Source organism: Typopeltis vanoorti, chromosome 20, assembly GCF_054136105.1.
Source record: "Typopeltis vanoorti isolate ZY-2024b chromosome 20, IOZ_Tvanoo_1.0, whole genome shotgun sequence".
NCBI lineage: Eukaryota > Metazoa > Arthropoda > Arachnida > Uropygi > Thelyphonidae > Typopeltis > Typopeltis vanoorti.
In genome coordinates, this window is record NC_143568.1 from 40,203,106 (window position 1) to 40,224,822 (window position 21,717).

General features: G+C 33.6%; 1 protein-coding gene across 13 annotated transcripts in view; it reads left to right on the top strand.

The window, feature by feature from the left end:
• Positions 1 to 21,353, top strand: part of LOC150095389 (uncharacterized) — a 613,991-nt gene extending 592,638 nt beyond the window's left edge. For all 13 annotated transcript variants that reach the window (XM_090410424.1, XM_090410425.1, XM_090410414.1 and 10 more), the window contains 2 exons: positions 1,626 to 1,762; positions 18,942 to 21,353. In XM_090410424.1, coding sequence (XP_090266550.1) covers positions 1,626 to 1,762; positions 18,942 to 19,155 — 351 coding nt within the window. In that variant the 3' untranslated portion in view covers positions 19,156 to 21,353. The remainder of the gene's footprint in view (positions 1 to 1,625; positions 1,763 to 18,941) is intronic.
• The last annotated feature ends 364 nt before the right edge of the window (positions 21,354 to 21,717 follow it).

Below are 21,717 nucleotides of genomic sequence, written 5' to 3' on the forward strand. Positions count from 1 at the left end.
ACAAAACTTGCAGTATCCTCTTCAGCCTACAATCACACTTAAACTTGTACTGAATATGCCATTCAAATTTGGGTCCTGGGAAACTAGATTCAGCACCTTTTTTAATCATTCTCACTCACATACCTGAAGGGTGCTTGCACATATTCTCTTGCATACCTCCTAATAGCTCTAGTATCCCTGACTGTTATGTTATTTCGTCCCTCAAATTCATTCTATTTGTGGACATAACCCTTCTTCTCATCTTGCCTCATCATACCATGGCTGCTGATTCCCATTCTTTACTGTGTGTGTGTGTGATTCTTTTTCTTCTGATAACTTTCATATTGCACCTTCAATTGGAAAAGGCTTAAGTTTGATTCTTGTTGTTACAAGAAGAATCTTTATATGGGCTTTTTCATTTGAAAGTGAGTTAGCTGATCTCTGACGAAGGTAGCAGGGTTTTCATCTTTCGTAAAGGCAAGTCAGTCTTCAGAACACACGCGGTATACAAACAAAAAATATTGGTGGTGGTGATGGGCAGTAGATGACATTAATGGTAGTTGTGTGTAGTAGAAAGAAGTAATAGGGAAAGGCAGATGCGTGTAGTGGAGTGGAGTGCCCTCCTGTGATGAGTCCTTGAAAGTGTTACATAATCTTTTTCCTCTGTATCCTAACAGCCTTATTAACATCTTTAATCTTCACATTTGAGAATCGAGATTTTGTCATGCTCTCAAGTGCTGCTCTTATCGTAGAATCTACAACTCGCCACTTTGTCTTTCATTTTCTGCTTTCTCTTTCCTTGCAGCTCCTTTTTCTTCTTCACTTCTTTCCTGAATCACTCAAGACATTTCTCTATCTCACACACACACACACACACACCAGCTCATGCTTTGTCATGTGAATGACTCCATACCAGTGCCACCTCCTCTCTCTCATTATTCTGCTCTTAAACTTCTTTGTTCATGATGTCATGCAGACATTATTCACTTCAATCCCTTCCACTGTGCTTTTTTGTACAGTCTTGACTGTTCATATTTCCTGACATTTTTGTCCATGATGATCACTAATCTGCTGTCGGGCTTCTTTATCCCCACACATCTCTGCCTTTCATTATCAAAACACTTCCAACACACTTACTCACACCAGTCTCATCCACAAATCATTCACTGCTTCATAAAGAATAAATCCATGTACTGTACTGAACAAAATCCCTCAGGTGAAGTTCTGATATCGATGATGTCTTGGCTGCCACTATGTTATTCAATGGTGCTGTATTGAACAATATACAGTACATTATACAATGCACTAAATAAGCAAACTCAGTATCCTGCTTATAAAAGCAAACTACTATAAATAAACCTAATATTCTCAAAAAATTATCTTTCTGCTTTGTGAGAATTACTGTCTAAACCAACCACTCACTACCCAACAAAAAATGTTTTCTGTCAGACATCCAGAAGGAGTGAAATCAGGCTCACTGTTTTTAAATTCTGAGGTATGCTGAATACCATTGTATTAGGATAATGATGAATATAATTAAATACTTGATTTATCCTGTTTTAATTTTTTTTTGCATTATTTCTCTTCATATGCAGCTTTCTAGTTATGTCACTTAAATGTTTCAATCTTTCTACACTCACCCTTAGCAAGAGCAATCAGGAACGAACATGGAATTGTGTAATATTTGTGGGAAGAAAGTATATCCAATGGAAAAGATGGAAACGAGTGGAATGAGATTGCACAAGAATTGTTTTCGGTGTGCTCATTGCAGTTGTATGCTGAGGTATGAAAAATTTGAAACAAGTTTTTATGACTAACTTAATTTTTGATTTTATCTTAATAAAAGGAAGAAATCAATCTCCCCCTTCTGTCAAAGTACACAAACTGAGCACAGTGTGTTTAAGATTTTTTTGTTCTTTTTCTAGTGAAAATGAAGTGCACTGTCATCAAATTCAATGGGTTTATACAAATACTCTGACAATGCACAAAAAAGTTGCAAAACTCTAATATCAAATTTTTTATTTTGGTTTTCTAAGGCACTTTCTGTGTCCAGGCCACTGGAAATACCTAGGCTTCCTCTGGGTATTTCCTGGCATCAAACGCCTCCTTTTGCCAATCTTTTATTTTCTCATTATTTTTAAGTGACCATACTATTGAGATTATCCCTCTTCACATATTCTTGAATACTAACATGGTCAAGTTCTTTTTAATGATTCTGTCATTAATGCCACATGTTCACTCAATTTTGCTCAGAGTTTTCGTATTTATGGTCTCCAGTTTTGATCAGCTGTATTTCTAACCCATCTCTCAGAATTCATAAGTTAAAACTGATTTCAACACAGTCTTGTATAACTGCTAGTTAGTGTTTTAGCTAATTTCTATTTTATTCCATATAAATTTATTTGGCTGTATCTCTATCATACCAGTTTTACTTTGCCTATTTAATTTATCATCTTTACTAAAAATTTTGGTTAAATGGATATTTTATTTGTTCTGTAGGTTCTCCATTGAAAGTGCATTTGAAGATTTTCATAGCTGTGCCTGTTTTCATAACTTTTTTATTGCTGGTTTTCACTTCAAATTTGTTACAGTTGTTATTCAATCCAGGAAGAATCCTGGAGACTTCAACTGGATTTGTTCAATATTCTGCAAATCAAAGCAAAGAGCTAAGTTCAATATCTCTGATGATATCAGATCTAATGTTGCTTTCTTTCGTCATATGATCCATATAGGTGGTGAATAAGGAGTGAGGATACTGTACACCCTCGTCTTAAGCATGATTTTATGTCAAACCATCTTCCTGTTCTTACTTAAATTATAACATCTGTGTAATGTTCCACTTACACCATATAATTGTAGTGCTTCAAAAAAACTTTTCTCTTAGCACCTTTTCATATGCTTTTTCACAGATCTGTACAAATCATTTTTATATTCCTGTGAAAACCCATTTTAGTCTCAGTTCAGCTTGTTTGAGTTGTCTTCCACAGTTTTTCTTAGTTTCTTTTCTTCAAGCATGCTTCACTAAATATTACCTGGAACACTTGGTAGGGAAATTCCTCCTGAAATTTTCATTGTTTTATTTTCCTTTTTACAGATGGAATCTGTGAGAACTCTACTCCAGTCATCCAGAATTTGACCACTTGGCCAGATCTTCTGATTTATGCAGTTTAGTTACTGCAAAACTCTTGTACCTTTTATATTTGAACATTTCTGGTTAAATATCTTCTGCTCCTTGCCTTTCCATGTTTTTCAGGTTTTTGATGGCTTTTCTACTTCAAGTATTGATGTGGGCTCCTGATTGCATTCTACTTGAATATTTTCTAGTACTGTTGTCACTTCTCATTTTATTTGCCTATATCATTTCTTTTCTCCATTTCTGAGATATTTCCATATCTTCCAGAATTTTGTCCCCTTCCTGATATTTATCTGTATACTTGCTATCTGATACCTGATACAGATACCTGATATCTGTATACTTGCCAAAGTCTTCCCAGGACTTTAGCTAACATAAAATACTTCTTTACTTTCTTACATTTTTTCCTGTATTCTCTCAAAGACTTACTTGCTGGAGCTATGACTTCTTTTCTCTGATTCTCGTTTTCTCTCCTTTCAGGCAACTTACCATATGCATCTCTGGCTCACTGTTTTCTTTAGAATTTGCTAGTGAGTCTCCAAAGTTTCACATCCCCTATATACCCGTTTTTTGAATTAGCACAGATATTGCTCTCAGCAATATTAAATTATAAATGTTAATTTCTAATTCACGTGTTAACTGTTTTGTAATATGTTACTATTTCTACCACATGTTTCTATAGTCAAAAGCATTTGGACTTAGTTTCTAGAACTTCTCTTTCCTCAGCCAGCCAGGCAGGCAGGCAGGCACACACACTTGAAGTGCAAGCAAAAATTGATTCATAAGATTAAATTGTTAGAACAAAGAAGCCAACACTTCGTTCATCTGCCACCCATCTCCGTTCATGACAAATGGGCTATAAATTTAACAAATACGCCTCTCATACATGTTAGGGTGAATATATTATCAGAAGGTTTGTTTTACATTATCTCCTTAACAGAAACCTCATTTAGAATTCATGATAGATGTTGAAAAAGGCATTGAGTCTTATGTACAGATGAAGCTAACAAACTAACAGTTTGTGAAATTGCTACTGATTTTATATAAAGCTAAACCTCTGTTTTGAATATTCCATTTTCAGAGCAGCAGGCTCTTCATTCCTTATGTAACAATACTAGCATTGTCATCATTAATGGATAGATACTACAGAGATCTTTGTTTGCTGGACAGTGAAACTTTGGTTTCCTTTGATGTGGTTTCTCCTTGGAAATCTCATATAATAATAATAATTTAATGGATATAATGAAACCACTGTCCAGAAAATAATTATCATCTGACAGCAGATCAAAATGTGATGTTAAAAGGATTTTCATATCCTACCTTTAACCTCCCAACCGGCCGGTGTGGATGAAATATTCAACACTCCCTAGCTTTTTTCATGGATCAAAACTTTGTCGGCATTCTACCTTTTATCATGCCATTAGCTATCTCCGCCGTTAATCTCGTTATGGCTATTCTATAGCCATTAGTGGATTAACTGTTGCTGAGTGACCTTTGTGTCCCCTGTCTTTACGTCTATTGTGTTGCTTAGAATTTCATTTACTGTCCTAAGTTATTTGACCTTTCTTGCCTCTAAAATGATTTATTGTGTCTCTTCCCAAAAATTGAAACGAATTTCACATATGCGAAAAAAATCAATCCTGAAATGACCACTGATCAGCTTTTGCAATGAATCTATTTAGTGATTCATTGCACTGTGCACCGGAAGAGTTGCACTGATTGTTCTTTCACTTTACGTATAATAATTGAATAATTTTTTTCGAATTTTAGAATTTTCAAATGTTTGCTTTGAAAATATTATGTCAAATATTTCTATTTTTAAATAATATTTATTGAAATAAATATGTCCTTTTTCTTTCGTTTCTAGCGAAATAGCATTATATGGATCATCACATTTCAGATTTAGAAACGATTTTTTGTTATTCATAAAGACAAAATTTAAAAAAAAAAAGTTAAAATGCTAAATTGCATTACTTGGTTTCCGATCGTTTCTTTTTGGTATCAAAAATTTATATCTAATGATATTTTAGCAGTGATTCTTCGCCTTCGTCATTTATTTATTTATTTGTATTATGCATATTACGATAATATCTAGTGCATAACCTCGTAGATATGTTGAAAATATAATGTGAAAAATATCATATACGGAATGATTCAAAATTTTTGCTCATTTTGAAGATTTTCTAATGCTTCCCCCCCCCCCCCCTCCTTATTCTCTCCTGGAACTGAATTGCATAACTACTCTAAATTTCTATACAGGTTTGAAAGCTTTTCTAGACAAAATCAATTACTTCATTTTACCATTTTGACAAAAGATATACGGCAATCAGATTGTTTCCTGAAGCTTCTAATTCTGTTCTATTTATTTGCAATCTAAAACCAGCTGTTCTATTGTTCCGCTGAAATTATGTGAAATTTTAGAAATAATATGCTATATTTTCACCATGCAAAATTGTTTATATGCATACCACACAAAAGAAAGTTCAGTAGTATTATTGGTGTTTGTTTTCCTTTTAAAAAAAAAATCTAAATATTACTTCTGCTGCTGCTGGAAGCTATTTCTGAAATAATCTATGCCTTATAAATACTTGGTAATTCTACAAATCAGTGCACCGGAAGAGTTGCACTGATTGTTCTTTCACTTTACATATAATAATTAATTTGTTTTCGAATTTCAGAATTTTCAAATGTTTGCTTTGAAAATATTATGTCAAATATTTATATTTTTAAACAATATTTATTGAAATAAATATGTCCTTTTGCTTTCGTTTCTAGCCAAATAGCATTATATGGATCATCACATTTCAGTTTTAGAAACGATTTTTTGTTATTCATAAAGACAAAATTTAAAAAAAAATGTTAAAATGCTACATTGAATTACTCGGTTTCCGATTGTGTGTCTTTTTGGTATCAAAAATTTATATCCAATTATATTTTAGCAGTGAGTCTTCGCCTTCGTCATTTATTTATTTATTTATTTGTATTATGCATATTACGATAATATCTAGTGCACATCCTCGTAGATATGTTGAAAATATAATGTGAAAAATATCATATACGGAATGATTCAAAATTCTTTTTGATTTTGAAGATTTTCTAATGCTTCCCCCCCCCCTCCTTATCTTCTCCTAGAACTCACAGGTTTGAAAGCTTTTCTAGACAGCATTCAAAATCAAATACTTCATTTTACCATTTTGACAAAAGATATATGGCAATCAGATTGTATTGTGAAGCTTCTAATTCTGTTCTATTTATTTGCAATCTAAAACCAGCTGTTCTACTGTCCGCTGTAATTATGTGAAATTTTAGAAATAATATGCTATATTTTCACCATGCAAAATTGTTTATATGCATACCACACAAAAGAAAGTTCAGTAGTATTATTTGTCTGTTTTTCTTTAAAAACATCTAAATATTACTTCTGCTGCTGGAAGCTATTTCTGAAATAATCTACGTCTTCTAAATACTTGGTAATATCCTCTTAGCTGGAGGAAAAGTTGAAGGCTTATTACTCTCAGTGCTATTGGGAAGAAAGGGGAGAACACTAAAGTGCCTCAGGCTGTAGTGCAGAATAATTCAAGAATGTCTTGTTTCCTTTTCGATTGTTGATTACCTATTTCCTAACAGAAATACTGATATTTCTTTTACATGCTTATACATTATTTATGCCAAAATAATTGCTTAATTTATAATGATCAGTTTCACTTTTATTATCAAAAATTAGAAATTAAATCATACAATTATCTTGAAAAAGAGGATTTGAATTATTTTCAAAGAAAAGGTGCATATGCGTTTCATTATCTTCTTTTTTGGGGGGGGGGGGTATAGACCTAATCAATCTGCGGATATTTCAGGTAATTTATTTCATAAATCGTTCGCAAGACAGCTGTTACAAATGTAAATCACTTGGGGAACGTACCCATTCATTTTAGTGTAAAATAGTAGCAAAGGTTCAGTTACTTTAGATATCTAATCTAGAAGAAAATGTTATGTCTGCTGAGATTAGAATCTTACGTGAATAATTTTTCTGACATGATTTCTCTATTCGTTATAATGTAGCCAATTTCCAGATTTTTTTCCCTCCTGCAGACTTCATGTTATATGCAGTGATTTCTTCTTTGTACTACAAGAAAAAACATCAGATAACAGGAGAAAAATATGTAGTATTTTCTTTTCCACTGACTGAATTTACAATGTTCTTTCTTTGTGATTTGAAGAGAAAGTGCAAATGACTTTTTTCTTACTATTTTTGCCATTATAACATCTCATATAATTATAAGAGTGACATTTTACCGTTTTTCTCCCACACGAGAAACAGAAATAAGGTAGTAATAATATTGTTGATTCTGCCAAACTTCATTGTAGCAGAAATTTTTATTACAAAACTTTGTAATATATATATTTCTTCAAAACAAGAAATTTGGAACCCATATCACATCAATGTTGAGTGTTGGCAAGGTGAAAATGTTCCTGTTATTATTTATATATTTCATTTATTAACTAGGGGGGCTATGCCCAACCCCCTGTGTTCCGGTATGGTAGACCAGTTCTCCTTCAATTGTGATAACTCGAAAGGGGGTTCCGCCCCTGAATTCTGATGACTTGAATTTTGAAGACTCGACACTCAGGGTAGCCCCTGAGTTTCAAAACGTTTCGATAAACATGACATAAAAAGGCTTATCATTTTATATATATATATATATAGGGTAGATTTTATTTCATTATTTTTTATTGTTTTGATGAAATACTTTACCTGGAACTTAAAAATTAGCCTTCAATATGAAAAAGAAACAGTGCATTCGGGTATCCCTCTATCAATATTTGTAGTCCTGAAAAGGACTGTTTTGATGGCCCTGAAAAGAAACATTTTTTATTTCATACTGTTCAGAATTTAAAATTCTTGAACAGCGTGGAACACCTTGAAGCAAGGGTAAACACACAAAGCAGTTTTACACTCAGGACACCAGATTTTTGTTTCCTTTCTGATATTTTTTTTATTACATAATATTTGCGTGCAGGTTTTTTTTTTTTATTGGCGATTGGGGGTAGATTTTCGGGATAATGGTTAGAGTTAGCAGCGTTCAACCTCAGATGTCTGGCAGGATTTCCTGTTTTTCTGCTTGTTGAAGAAGGTGCATGTGCATGCAGCAATGCTTTCGCAATTTCTATTCTGTATTCTAGATATGTTATGGTAGACAAACATTTTTTCTTGTACAGGAGGAAACTGTTCCAAATAACAAAATCCAAACACTTCAAAATTCAAATAACATGTCCAAACACTTTTTTGTAATATTTTTTATGCCGTTTCCTCATTACAGAGTAGAATGATAGCTGCTGATCGCACCTGTCGACTCAACCCATAGTGTCGTTGTATGCACACACAGCAATGGGTTTTTCTTTCTTCAAACCATGCTTCTCCACGGATTCCGTTGATGGATTTTGCAGGGAAGATAGCAAAAAAACATCTTTTTTGGCTTTCCAACGTAGTGCAAAGACTTTCCCTCGCTGGCAAGTTCGGATTTCCCCCTTCGATAGCTTTCCTGAAGCCAGATCTGGAGGCATATCTCGCCTTTTTGCATTTACAGTACCATAACTATCTGTGCGATGCTGTAAAAGCAAATCAGCGAGTTCAGGACACATATATAGTAATTATCCATTATAATGCAGTAACCTTTCCCCAGTAAAGTGTCTAGTAACCGCATTACTGCACGCATCGACAAGGGGAGATCCGAATATTTATTGTGCTCGATTACAGTTTGCTATCCCGTATAAGGTTTGAAATCCCAAAGATATCCACTTTCCGATTCGCAAAGCATAAAAAATTTTACTTCATACTTCGCTTTCTTTTTGGGAATATACTGCTTACATTTCAGTATATGTATGCTACCTTTGAATGGCATAAGGCTTTCATCGATACTCAAGTCTCTCTCAGGAATGTAGCGTGGTCTACATTTTTGATGGATTTTCATCAGAAAATCATAAATTTTGTTCAGGACTGGGCAAGGATGTGTTGCCTGATCGTGTTCCTCATTATTCTGGAAATGCAAATACTTCATGATGAGACTGAATTGTTTTTCAGTCATAACATCACGAAACATTGGCGTGTTCAGAATCCAGTCTGTAGACCAATACATTTCGAGAGCGGGCTTTCGATATGTATTTCGAAACTTCGGGTTTTCCACTTTCTTGATTCTGATATTGCATTTGAAGGATGACAGTGATTTTAAATATTAATTTCATCTATATCCGAATATCACATAATTTCCTGATTTACAATAATCAGGAAATATGTATATTGTCTGATTTATAATTTGCTAATTTATAATAATCACCACATAGTTTCAGTATCGAAAAATTAGTTATGTGGAACAATTACTAGAGAAAAATAACGAATTAAATAAAAACTGTACCTATGTTTCATAACAGTTTTTCGGGTGTGTGATAGTAATGCAACGGGGGGGGGGGGTTAAACTATCAGAGGCGAAATAAAGTTCAATTCTTTTGTAAAAATATGGAAATGAAATTTCACATTTGATATACATATTTTGAATGATAAAAATAAGCAAATGTATCGCTTACTTTAAAAATTGGAGAATAAAATATCTGAATTATGCGGAAAATATAAATTTAAATCATAACTGTTAATTTCATTTTGTAATGACCAATTATACAAGGAAACCAAGAAAGTGAAAGTACAGATTACTATACAACATGAAGAAAAAATTTAGTAATATGATTAAAGAATTTCATGTTATTCTCTAAAGGAAATCTGTTAAGTATTATTCGATTTCGAAGGTTTTGTACAAAAATAAAAATAATATAAACTGGAACGTCGGCAGCCGGTTTTCTTTTCTTTTTTTAAAAGAATATTTCAAATAATTATCGTGAATTAATTTCTTCGAGAACAAAGAAAAATATTTTGTCTACTAAGCGATTAGCAAAAAATTAGCGCAAAAAAATAAAAAATTAAATTGGTTCTCCAAGGTAAGGCAATATTTAAGTGAAGAAATTATGCAAGACCTTTATTTTGTCCAGAAATTAAAATTGTATTGTACAATAAAAAGAGAAAACAAAAATATAAATAATTTCTCTATTTTTAGTCTATGATATATAACTAAAATCCAGTTCACCAGCATGGAACAAGAAAGTCCGTTTCTTGTTATAGGCAACTGAGAGGCAGTTACGAACGGGAGATAATCCGATTAACCGTTCTCTTCAGCGTGAGGGTTTATCACACCTTCTAATGGACATGACAGTCAAATTGCACTTCTTATCCAGGTTCTTTAAACAGGTGGGCTGAATCATATCCAGATTTAGTTGGACGTCTATAGACGTCCTGGCCGGTAGGGAGGTTAAAGGACCTACTGAACAAATAGCACAAATTCTCTGCAAATACAATCTGTGCACTATTTTCAAACCAGCATGGAAGTTATCTTCTTTCCTACCATCTACAATGGATAAATTGCACCTCTATCCTTATCATCTTTGGCTGACTGTTCTGCTAAGATTTTTAGAATCATAAGATTCTTGCCTTGCTTCTCATGCCATTAGCACTAGACAGTTCATTGGAATCAAACCGTGATTTTGCACTGTAGTAATTTAAATTCAATTGTCTATTCCTTGAAACTTGAAAAACCCTGCGTCATCATCATTGATATTAAAATCTAATTTCCTTTACATATGGTAACTGCTTCGTAAATATTTTAACATACATTTTTCTCTAAAACAGTGAATAACATATTAAAGGACTTTGGTATTTCTTGTTATCTCTTGATGTAAACCCCATCTCTGGGGTATCCGTTTGTGGTGGAGGGGATCTTCGACCTCCCAGTAATAGTACTGGCCCTGTTCATTCTTCCTCTTTATCTTTGATTTTCTTCGTATATTCTTTGCTCTACTTCTCCTGAGTCTTTTTTTTATTTTCCTTTCTTCCAAACCACCATCACTGAGCTCCAACATCCTGCCCATGTTTGCTGTGCAGTGCAACCATTGAGCATCTGGAAAGGGAGAACCTAGCCAGGCTAGGATCAGTTTGCTGGTGGACTGGCAAGAGTCAGTGGTGTTTTAGTAAGTCTCCTACCTCATGGTTAAGACTTGCTGTGATAGTGTCCAGGGTAGCCCTGGAAGTCCATGTGTTGTTCCTTGGTGGATGAGAAGCTCTGAAACTAAATGAAAAATCTCTTTAGCATGATTTCTTCATCTTCAAATGTTTAAGGGGCCTGAACAATGTTCCAACCAAGTACTGATATCTTACATCATTTGCTAACAGAAGTAAGAAAGAAAAGACATGTCATTATATAAATGTATCTGTGTTTCTCATTATCCATGCAACAGGTTTAAAAGCCAATAGGGATATGTCACCCATTTTTATTCAGAAGTGTTTAGGGCTGTCAGAATCTCCCAGAACAGTCAAGAAACTATGTTTTGATGACATCCTTTTGGAAACATCTGGTCAGTAACACTAAGAAAAATTACTGAAAGCTTCATCAATGAGTGGAATACTAATTTCAGTGATACTTCATAAAGCACTGAATTCTTCTAAAAGAGTGATGAGAAATGGGATCTTGTTTCAGATTAGGAAATACGTTCAGAGCTTGAAGATCAGGGAGTGAGAAATATGAAGTGCATTCTTATAAGGTTGGTCACCTAGTTCCAGCCAGGAACATCTTTCTTACTTTTGATATATCCAGGCCTCCAACATCTGTAACAGAGTATCTCAACTGTCCTGTTAAGCTGTACATTCCTAATCCACTGAGATTCTTTAAATGTCAAAAATATGAATATATCCAAACTGCTTGTCATGGCTCAACCACCTGTGCCCAAATCTGAACTCTTTGGGAGATTGTCCAACCCTACTCTCATGCATGTCAGAAGTGGAAGGATGAAAAAGAAATGCAAAAGATTTAAACAGAACAGAATATATCAGGATGCAAAAAGGAAGTTGGTCACTGCCACACATGTCCTGAGATCCTCTCATGCTGAGAAGGTCAACTGTGACTCAAACTCATCTGTCTATTCCACTATCAGATAATTTCACTATACCTGAACGTTATAGTTGTGAGTGCTTCTCTGTTGAGTGCATCAATTGCATGACCTATGGTCTCACTTCAGAAACAACTCCAAAAATAGTCCCATTTGATGAGAACCCACTAGTCTAAATTATTGCAAGGATGTCATTTAAAACTCCCACAGGGAAGAAAACTGGATATTTCAGTATCCATTTTCAGTAAATTCAACTTAGCAAATAATCCTGACACGTCAAATGATGTATTAAACATTTTTCCAGAGGAAAAGATGGACATTGGATGTCTATACAAAATTAATAACGGAAAAAACTCGCATACAAAGATTATTTACTAGTATAATTTTTGCCTGTGTGTCACAGGCATCTTCAGTACATATTAAGCTCAAATTAAACAATAACTGACAATTCCAAAAAGTGCCACCTAAGTAGCTGGTGTAAGATAACTACAAAGGTCGATAAATTTCCTGAAAAAAAAAAATCATTCTCCAAACTTAAACAGATTTGACAGCTTACGTCTATCCCCTTTATGGGAGATAGTACTTTACAAATCATCTAATCTTCCTAACTTTTTATTGTATTGATTTTTTTTTTAAGGAAATTTATTGACCTTTTTAGTTACCTTACACCAGCTACTTAGGTGGCGCTTTTTGGAATTGTCAGTTATTGTTTAATTTGAGCTTAATATGTACTGAAGATGCCTGTGACACACAGGCGAAAATTATACTATTAAATAATCTTTGTACGTGAGTTTTTTCCGTTATTAATTTTGTATCGATTGGCTGTCTGTACTTCCCAAAATCACTTGATAAATATAAACCTACTCTTGAACTCTTGGAAATAAGACAAGGCTACAAAAAAAAAAAAAAAAAAATTTACATAGAACTATTGTGTTTGCCAGAATATCAGTGATATCAAGATTTTGCTGCTGTTCCTGGATTTAAATGTTTCTGCAGGAAACATTTAAAAACTAGAAAGGACCCTACCTTAAGGAATTCCACTGTTGTTTAAGGAACAAACTGGAGACTGTCCTGCTCATGGTGGAGTAGCTATACCTAGTGGCCATTTATACCCTTTTCCAATACATCCAGCTTGCCACTCTAGAAGCAGTTGCAATTGGCATATCTGTGGAATTTATTTTTTCAGTATGTTCCATTTATTTACCACTAAGTTGTGATTTAAGTGAGATTGAACTTGACAATTTGCCACTGTCTCAGCCCATACTTCTCATTGGTGACTTTAATGGACACACCACTCTGTGGGGTAGTCCTAACACAAATGGACAAGGTTGCATCATTGAGTGAATGCTCAACAATCATGATATCTCACATCTTAATAATGGAGTGAGTACCGTTTTTCCATATGCCTACCTTTTCACATTCTTACAATCTGCTTCTCCTGTCATATTTTTCTGCTGTTCATTTGGATTGTTACCTATGGAAGCGATCATTTTCCTTTGTTGCACTATGTCTTCACAGGAAGTATGTTCTCCTACATTGAATGCCTGTGTGGAAAATGGGCCAGGCTGACACTGGAGTATTTTTCCCCTTCTAGTAAAATTTAATACTTGTGCAGTCAATCAAACATCAATCAACGAAGCTATGAAGTATGTCATACTTTGTATTGTCCAGACAGCAACAGTAAAATTTAATACTTGTGCAGTCAATCAATGAAGCTGTGAAGTATGTCATACTTTGTATTGTCCAGACAGCAACAGCTGCAGTTCAAAAAATGTCTTTATTCCCAATTTATCCAAAACCTTGGTGGAACTGAAAATTGCCTATCAGGCAGAAAAGATCAAGATAGAGCATTGGTATATTTCATAGTTACTCTACCACATCAAATTTAACATCTTTTAAACATGCTCGGACCAAAGGACATTAAAGTTAGACGTCAGAGACAAAAATCAACAACCATCTTGGTCCAGTTTACATCATCAATTAATCAAACAACTAGTGTTAAAATTGTATGGGTTAAAATTTAGAAAATGAAAGATTGATACAGAACACAGTTGGTCTACCTTGGAAAGTAATAATGTATTGTTGCTGATCTTAAAGCTATTGCAGATGCAGAAACTTATAATATAACTTTAAATCAGAATTGCATTTGAGATTTTTTAATACGACAGTTCACAAAATTATCTGTGAACTGTCGTTCGAGTTATATACTGGATATATAAATGTATTTGCTTTTTTAAAATTGCTTTACATAGACCATTTGATTTCTTTCTGCACCTGTTGACTGAATCATAAACCGGTGTTACCACATATTTTCTGCAAATAAAAAATTTGAAAGAGGATGTTAGATATTGTGTTTGGCATTATAATAAAACTGTTTCGCTTGTGTGTTTCACAGTATTAGTGTGGGGTGGATGGGGGGGGGGAGATTGTTTTTCATTATGCAACATTTTCATTCCAGTCTTCTCTAATTATACTGACTGTTGATAAATATAGTGGATAAACTCAAATTGTCTCTGTACTGTATTTAATGATACAGTAAAGCTTTGTCTCACCTGGAGTTCAAGGTAGTCCAAGAGGTTACATTCAGAACTAGCGTAAAGGGAATGTGTTAAGCAAATTTTTAACCCATGGTAATAAAAGCATGTTATTTGAAACCATGAAGGGTGGAAGGGTCACCACCAGACCGGGTTTCAACCTTTATTGCAGTCTCATCAGTGGGAGCCAGACCCAGGTGATACCAAAGTTTCACATATTTTTTTCATATTTGAGTTGCCAAAAGGTTTCACACCTTATTAATTGATTATTAACTATTAATTATTAACTTATTATTAATTATTATTATTCTGGGTAGTGACCCTTCCAATAATGGATAGCATTATACATCTCTGCAAGGAGATGTGCTTTGCATTATGTGATACTAAGGCAAGTGATGTGAAGTCATACCACCTTTTCCTTGAGTTGCTCCAGTCCTGAAAATACTTCGGGTGCCAACTTTGTTTGCTTACACTTGGATAAAGGATTAAACTAAGTATATAATTTCTTGGTATCTTTAATTTATAGTATAACCAAGTGGAAAAACTTGAAACAACTAACATTACCTAATCTTCACATGGATCACTACTCAGAAAAATACTTGTCAGTAATGCTGTAGGTGATACCACAGAAAGTAAACTAGAACATGAAATGTGTGTGTGTGTGTGGAAAGTTTTTTACCTTGGATATATTATACGTTAAAGATACCAAGAAATTTTTAAACTTGATTTTAATCCTTTTTTCCCACGTAAGCTAAGTTTGCACCTGAAGTATTTTCAGGTCTGAGGCAACTCGTGGTAAAGGTGGACTAAGTTCTGATCACTTTCCTTAGTATCTCCCATAATGCAAAGCACATCTCCTTGTGGACATGAATGAGACCTCCATAAAGGTCGAAACCGGTCTGGGTAGTGGCCCTTCCCTTAATGCATAGCATCATACGTGTCTGCAAGAAGATGTGCTTTGCATTATGGGAGATACTAAGGCAAGTGATCGGAGCTTAGTCCACCTTTACCACAAGTTGCCTCAGACCTGAAAATACTTCAGGTGCAAACTTAGCTGCTTAGTTGGGAAAATAGGATTAAAACCAAGTTTGAAATTTTTCTTGGTATCTTGAACACGTGTGTGTGTGTGTGTTAAAGATGTATGTGCATATATATATATTATATATATATATATATATTATATATATATATATAGTGTCACAGAAAAATACTTTAACTGGTATGGGATTAAGCATTCTTCTTTCAGTAAGTTAAGTTATAACAAGAAGCTCTTAAAGTTTAGGTAAAAACTGCCCTGCTAGAATTTTATTAGCACCTTGTATGTAATAAACAGCATTAAAAAGGACCTTAAACAGCATTGTTTTAGTTTTTCTATGATAAATCACAGAAAAACCCATATCCAATATTTTGGTCTTAATTCTAAGTAGATGTTCATTCACATTTCTCCAAAGGTACTTTCATGCAGAAATAGAGATGAATATACATGTTACCATTAGTTAAAGGTGAAAAATGATTCTCATCTATCCTATGAGAGCCTCTCATAGATGGTGACTATAATGTCTCTTACCGTAGCCATCATAAACTTCATTTGTGATCCTTCATCTATCCATCCAACACCTAATGTGCTAGTCTCCAGATGCATTCTGTGTGACCAATTCCTGCTGATTTGTTGTTTGATATTATCCATAATTATGTGGTCTATCAAGTTCATATCTAATTTAATTTGAATTCTGTCCATTTCCAGACATTTTGAAGTCTAGCAGTTTTCTTTTAGCATGTTTTAATTGTCTGTCTCGTCTCCATAAAGGATAGTAGGAATAATGATCTAGCTTTAATTTCAGGTAGCTTTATGGCTACAGTTATGTCATCTAATATACAGGGTGTCCATAATTAAAGAGATGTTCAGAGCCCTGTAGTGAAAAATGTATTGGATGAAATTCAATCAGACTTGGTGTTATTACACTCTGGAACATGGGGTTTTTATTTACAAAAGATAAAAAAATAAATAAATAAAAGTATAAATTCTGCCTCCAGGAGATATTGTTGCCATAAATGCATGGTTTGGGGTTAAACAGTAATGATTTTCATGTTCTTATAACTTACAGATGTGGTTCAATATGTCCTCCTTTCAGATGTTTCTAAGAACTACATTCTGTGAATGGCATTTTCTACAGTGCAACACAACTTGCATCAATTTGCCTCACGTGCTGCGTTATTCTGTCTTTCAAGGTTGTTGCTAAATCAAGAACATGTCCTTTATACGCCACACATTTCAGATGGCCCTACAACCAAAAGTCACAGGGATTTGGAATTAAGCAAAGGAGGTGGCCATGCTGCAGGAAATGCATGACTAATCACTGTTCTGTAAAGTGTTTTTGTAAAATTTGCTCTACTGGCAATCCAATGTGAGGTGGTGCTCCATCTTGCATTGAATATGATATGGCATGTCCAGTTGCCGTGATGTTTCCCGAGCCTTGCTGGACCCTTGTGTGTAATTCATTCCATGTTCCAGGAAGACAGTTGCAACTTGGTCAATTTGTTGAGGAATATCCATTTGCACCCTCATCCTGGACTCGCTGCTAAAGATTTATTTTCAAATCATAAAATCATTTTTCTAAGATTTGTATTCTCAGTCGACCTTTCTCCTATCCTTCAAACACCAAAATTCTTGAAGCATGGCATTAGCGTTACTGCATTGTTGATAGTAAAGCTTGACTAGCAACACACGTTCCGGTAAGGTGAGATCCATTGCACTTCAGTCTTATGAGAATGACACGAATCTGTTTAGTTCTTATTTATAGCCACCAACTCGTCAGTAGATGCAGTGAGATTGTACAAATATCATGCAATTCTAGTGCTAGCTGTCTGCTGGTGGTAGAATTTTGTACTTTTTTTGTAACAGGATTTTTATCTCCTGAAACTTGGATTTTTCATCCTGCACACAAGTAAATCGGCCTTCAGAACACAGTTTACAGACAAAAAGTACTTTTGGTGCTGGTGATGCGCAGTCGATGGTGGTTGTGTGTAGTAAGAGAATTAAGTAGTAGGTGAAATAGTTAAATGTGTGTCGCTGACAGGTTGCCCTCCTGTGATGAGTCCTTGGAGGTGTCATGTATTAATAGTGATAATAAAAAACTATAACATATCTGAAACATCAACCTTCCATTCTTAACGGTGAACATATTGAATAAATCATTTATATGCCAATTGAATACTAGACTTTGTGAAAGAAAGTTGCTTTTCTTTTGGAGACTAATAATGAACTTTCCTATACTGGTAATTTTACCTCTGCTTATTACAAGAGCATCTTTCCAGTGAAGTTGTTCTTAGTGATATGTAAGCCAATGAACTTTAATTTTTACATGCACTAAATTATTAATCATATTACACACTAGATTATATTTTTGATATTTACATGTACCAGTAATGTCTGTATAATTCATTTGACAGTTAACATTGCACTTCAGTTTTTACTTATGTTTAAAATTCTTTTTCTCATCTTCAGTATATCTGTAGGACAGTTGCAAGGATGACATTTTCCCTTTAGTTGGAAAGACTGTGGTTCATATCCTCTCTAGGACATAGGAACTTCATAAAGGCTTTTTAGTGAGTTAGCCAGTCTTACACAGAGGTCATTGCACAAAATAGAAAAATCTGGAGAATATGCATGCCACTGTAAAACATGCCTTAAGTTCTCTCAGCTGGAATTTCATTTAGATCAAACCAGAGCTGGATTGTATCTTATTTGGTTTTATTGATACAAGAAAATTGGAAGAAGTAAATTTAACTTGGGAAACATGGAATAACAGATTATTATGCTGTAGGTATCTTTTAGATTTTATTGCAGTTGAGACACTTAAAATTCACTTTTGTCCTGTTTGAGCTTTAACTTTCATGGATTTTGTTTAAAAGTTGCCCACACAGCTGTTCACAAATTTGTGTGCTGTTTAAACTAAACTCTGTAAAATAGTTGCTATGCAAATCGTTGAAAGCATTTGTCCTTGCAGTACAGCGGCTTTAATAGTTGTTTCAAACTTGTTAGAGTCGGATATAAATCATGTCTGTGACTGAAAACTGTCTATTGCACTGAAGAATTGGCAGTTCTAGGATATGCATTTAAAAATCTGTCAAGAACATATGCCACAGGAATTAGAGCAGTCATTAATGCCAGTAGTATATGTGCCAAGTATTAAAGATCACTTTTCTCATGCAATTATTTGGTTCCATTAGTGTCTGAATACATTAGATGATTTTTTTCCAGTATACAATTTCAGCTTGTTTTCTCCTCTGCAATCAAATTATTTCTGTTTCAGGCTGGAGAACTATACAACTAGTGGAGGTAGACTTTACTGTACACCACACTTCAAGCAGTTGTTTATTTCAAGAGGAAATTATGATGAAGGTTTTGGTCGGGAGCAACATAAAGAAAAATGGAACCGCAATCCTAATCCCTGTGATGTCAGTGAAAATGGAAGTCTTGTAGAATACACCAATGGAGATGTTCAGTGTGTTGAACAAACAGCATAGAAAACATTTGTGACAGCTGCAATACATTGGATCAATAAAGATGTCTGTATGTTAATTCAGTGTAGATTTAATCACACTGCCTGCTGTGTGACCTCCTGTTGATTTTAATTTTAGAACAAGATTTGCTTCGAGTACAATAATTGTCATTCTTCACAGTCAGGTAACTTTTTACTCGGACTAACTGCTTGATAACAGTGTTTGTTAAGCATGTATTTACTACTTAGCCTTCAAGTTTTTATATTAAAAGCATCTTCAGCTTTATGTATTAGTAATAATGAACACATACTTTGCTCTGTAATATAGACTTTTTTAAAAGCTTTATAATTTATTACAACAGTTGCTTTGAATGTTAATCACCATGAAAGCTTCCTTCTGTAGCTTAAAGACTTAGAAAAGGTGTATCATTCTATGAAAAATTAAAAATATTGTGATTTTATGTACACTGCATGTAATTTCCCCATGCATACTTAATTCAGTAACATTTTGCTGCTCTATTTTCACTGTTCACTAATAAGGAGGAGTGGGAAGCTTTGTAGTTTTAAGATATTTCAGCAAGCTTCCCAATAATGACTGAGTTAAATCATGCATTGTAATTTTTGAAATATCTGTAAAGTTTCTACTTATCCATTTGCAATTTGGAACGTTTTTTATAGGAGCTGGTATCAAATTAACTAAAATTTTACATCAATTAAAAAATGTGCTTGGTTTAAGTAAGAGTTGAGCACTGCCATAGCTGTACCAATTGCTCAATGTCAATGTGGCCAATGGAGTAAAAGTTGTCCTTATTTTTATTTAAATATTTAAGACATGGTGTTTGTTAACTATAGGAAAAGAAAATTGAAAACTAATTATGGAATGGTATTAGATTACTGATACTGTAAAGTTTGTATAGTGTTTTTCATTTTCTTTTTTTAACTTGATCATGGATGAATAATATGTATTAAAAAAAATTTCAAAAGTTCGTTGTACTCCTTCTCTAAACACATTTATGAATTTAGTATTTATGAAATAACTTTTTTTGTGTGAAAAATATAAATGCATTTTTTACGATTTTAATTCTTGCCTGAACTTATAAAATTTTAGTCATAATTATTGAATATTGTGCATAGTTGTACAAGTTATCACATAAGATGATTTAATTTATCATCTTTGTCAAGCTTTCAGGTGGGTATTATAATATTGAACTAAACATGATTTACATCTTAACATTATTCAAGTGTGATAATCCTTATTTGAAAATTTGAATGACTGATATTAGTAAATGCCAGCCAAACAATTATAATTTATCTGCCTAGTTTTGTTAGAATATATTCAAGTAATACCTAGCAATTTAAAATGCTGTCAATTCTGGTCAAATAGATGGATTTTTATTTTGTTCTCCAAGTGTATTTTAAATATTCTCTTCATCTATTTGTTTAAATTATTTTTCAGAAACAGGGAGTAGAATTTCTGTATTATATAAAGAGCAAGTAAATGTATATTAGCTTAGCTAAAAAAAAAAAAGCTTTTGCATGTAAAAACATAGGAAATTAAAAACTGTATAAAAATAAATTTTAGGATATCAGCTTATATTTATTTGTCAAATATAGGAACAAATGAGGTTCTTTGACAAGGTCTAGGTGCTAAACATATTTCTTGTCAGTGAATACTGTGTGAAATATTTCCTTTCTTTGCTGTGCCAAGGAACAAATTTCAGAACTAAATTATTTTTAAGTTATGAAAATGCTCATTTATTCTGTAAGCACTGTTGAAATGAGATTAAGTGGAATACTATGTGCTATATGAATTCAAATTATGGGTTTATCTATAGTTCTAAATCAAATTTTGCAGAGTGAGCTGGCATTTTCAGGACTTGAGAAAAGTAATTTTCAGTCATGTGTTAATACTAAACTTGTTAAATAAAGTTTTTTTTTTTTAATAATAATAATAAAAAAATACAAAATTTGGTGCTGTTTTTCAGGTATTCTTTGTCTTCCTTATATGTTGTCTAACTGTTTAAAAGGTGCCCTGCCACCATTTGATATCTATTGGTATTGAGACCCATTCATTGTATACCTATTCTCATCAGCTTATTATACAGGGAAAAAAAAGTTTATAATTTTGTAAATTGTGCTGTGCGCATTTTTTGTATTATTCATAGTGGAAAGCTGGTTATTTGTATTGTAAACTATAGGTGAAAATAAACTAGCTTAAATGAGTTCTCTTTTTAAAATTTTATTGGAATGCAAAATTCTACCCAGTAATAGTGCATTGTTGGGTAGACTTTTTAATATGTAGCAGTGCTTTGGGTAGATGAATTTCATTGTCATGTTTGAGACCATGGCCCTGTGTATTTCAGACTGAAATGGCTTTTCTCAAGAACTACTATAGAGACCATATTTTGTCTCTAGAGTAGTTCTTGATTACATAATCTTAAGCTTGTCCATTAAAACAAATACACACATAAATGAGTGATATTTTATGGAATGTCAAGTACTCAGGATATATGCAGTGGAAACACTCAAATCGTGATTTAAAAAAATAAATAAAAATGAACTCATAGAGATGGCTACTTATTCTCAG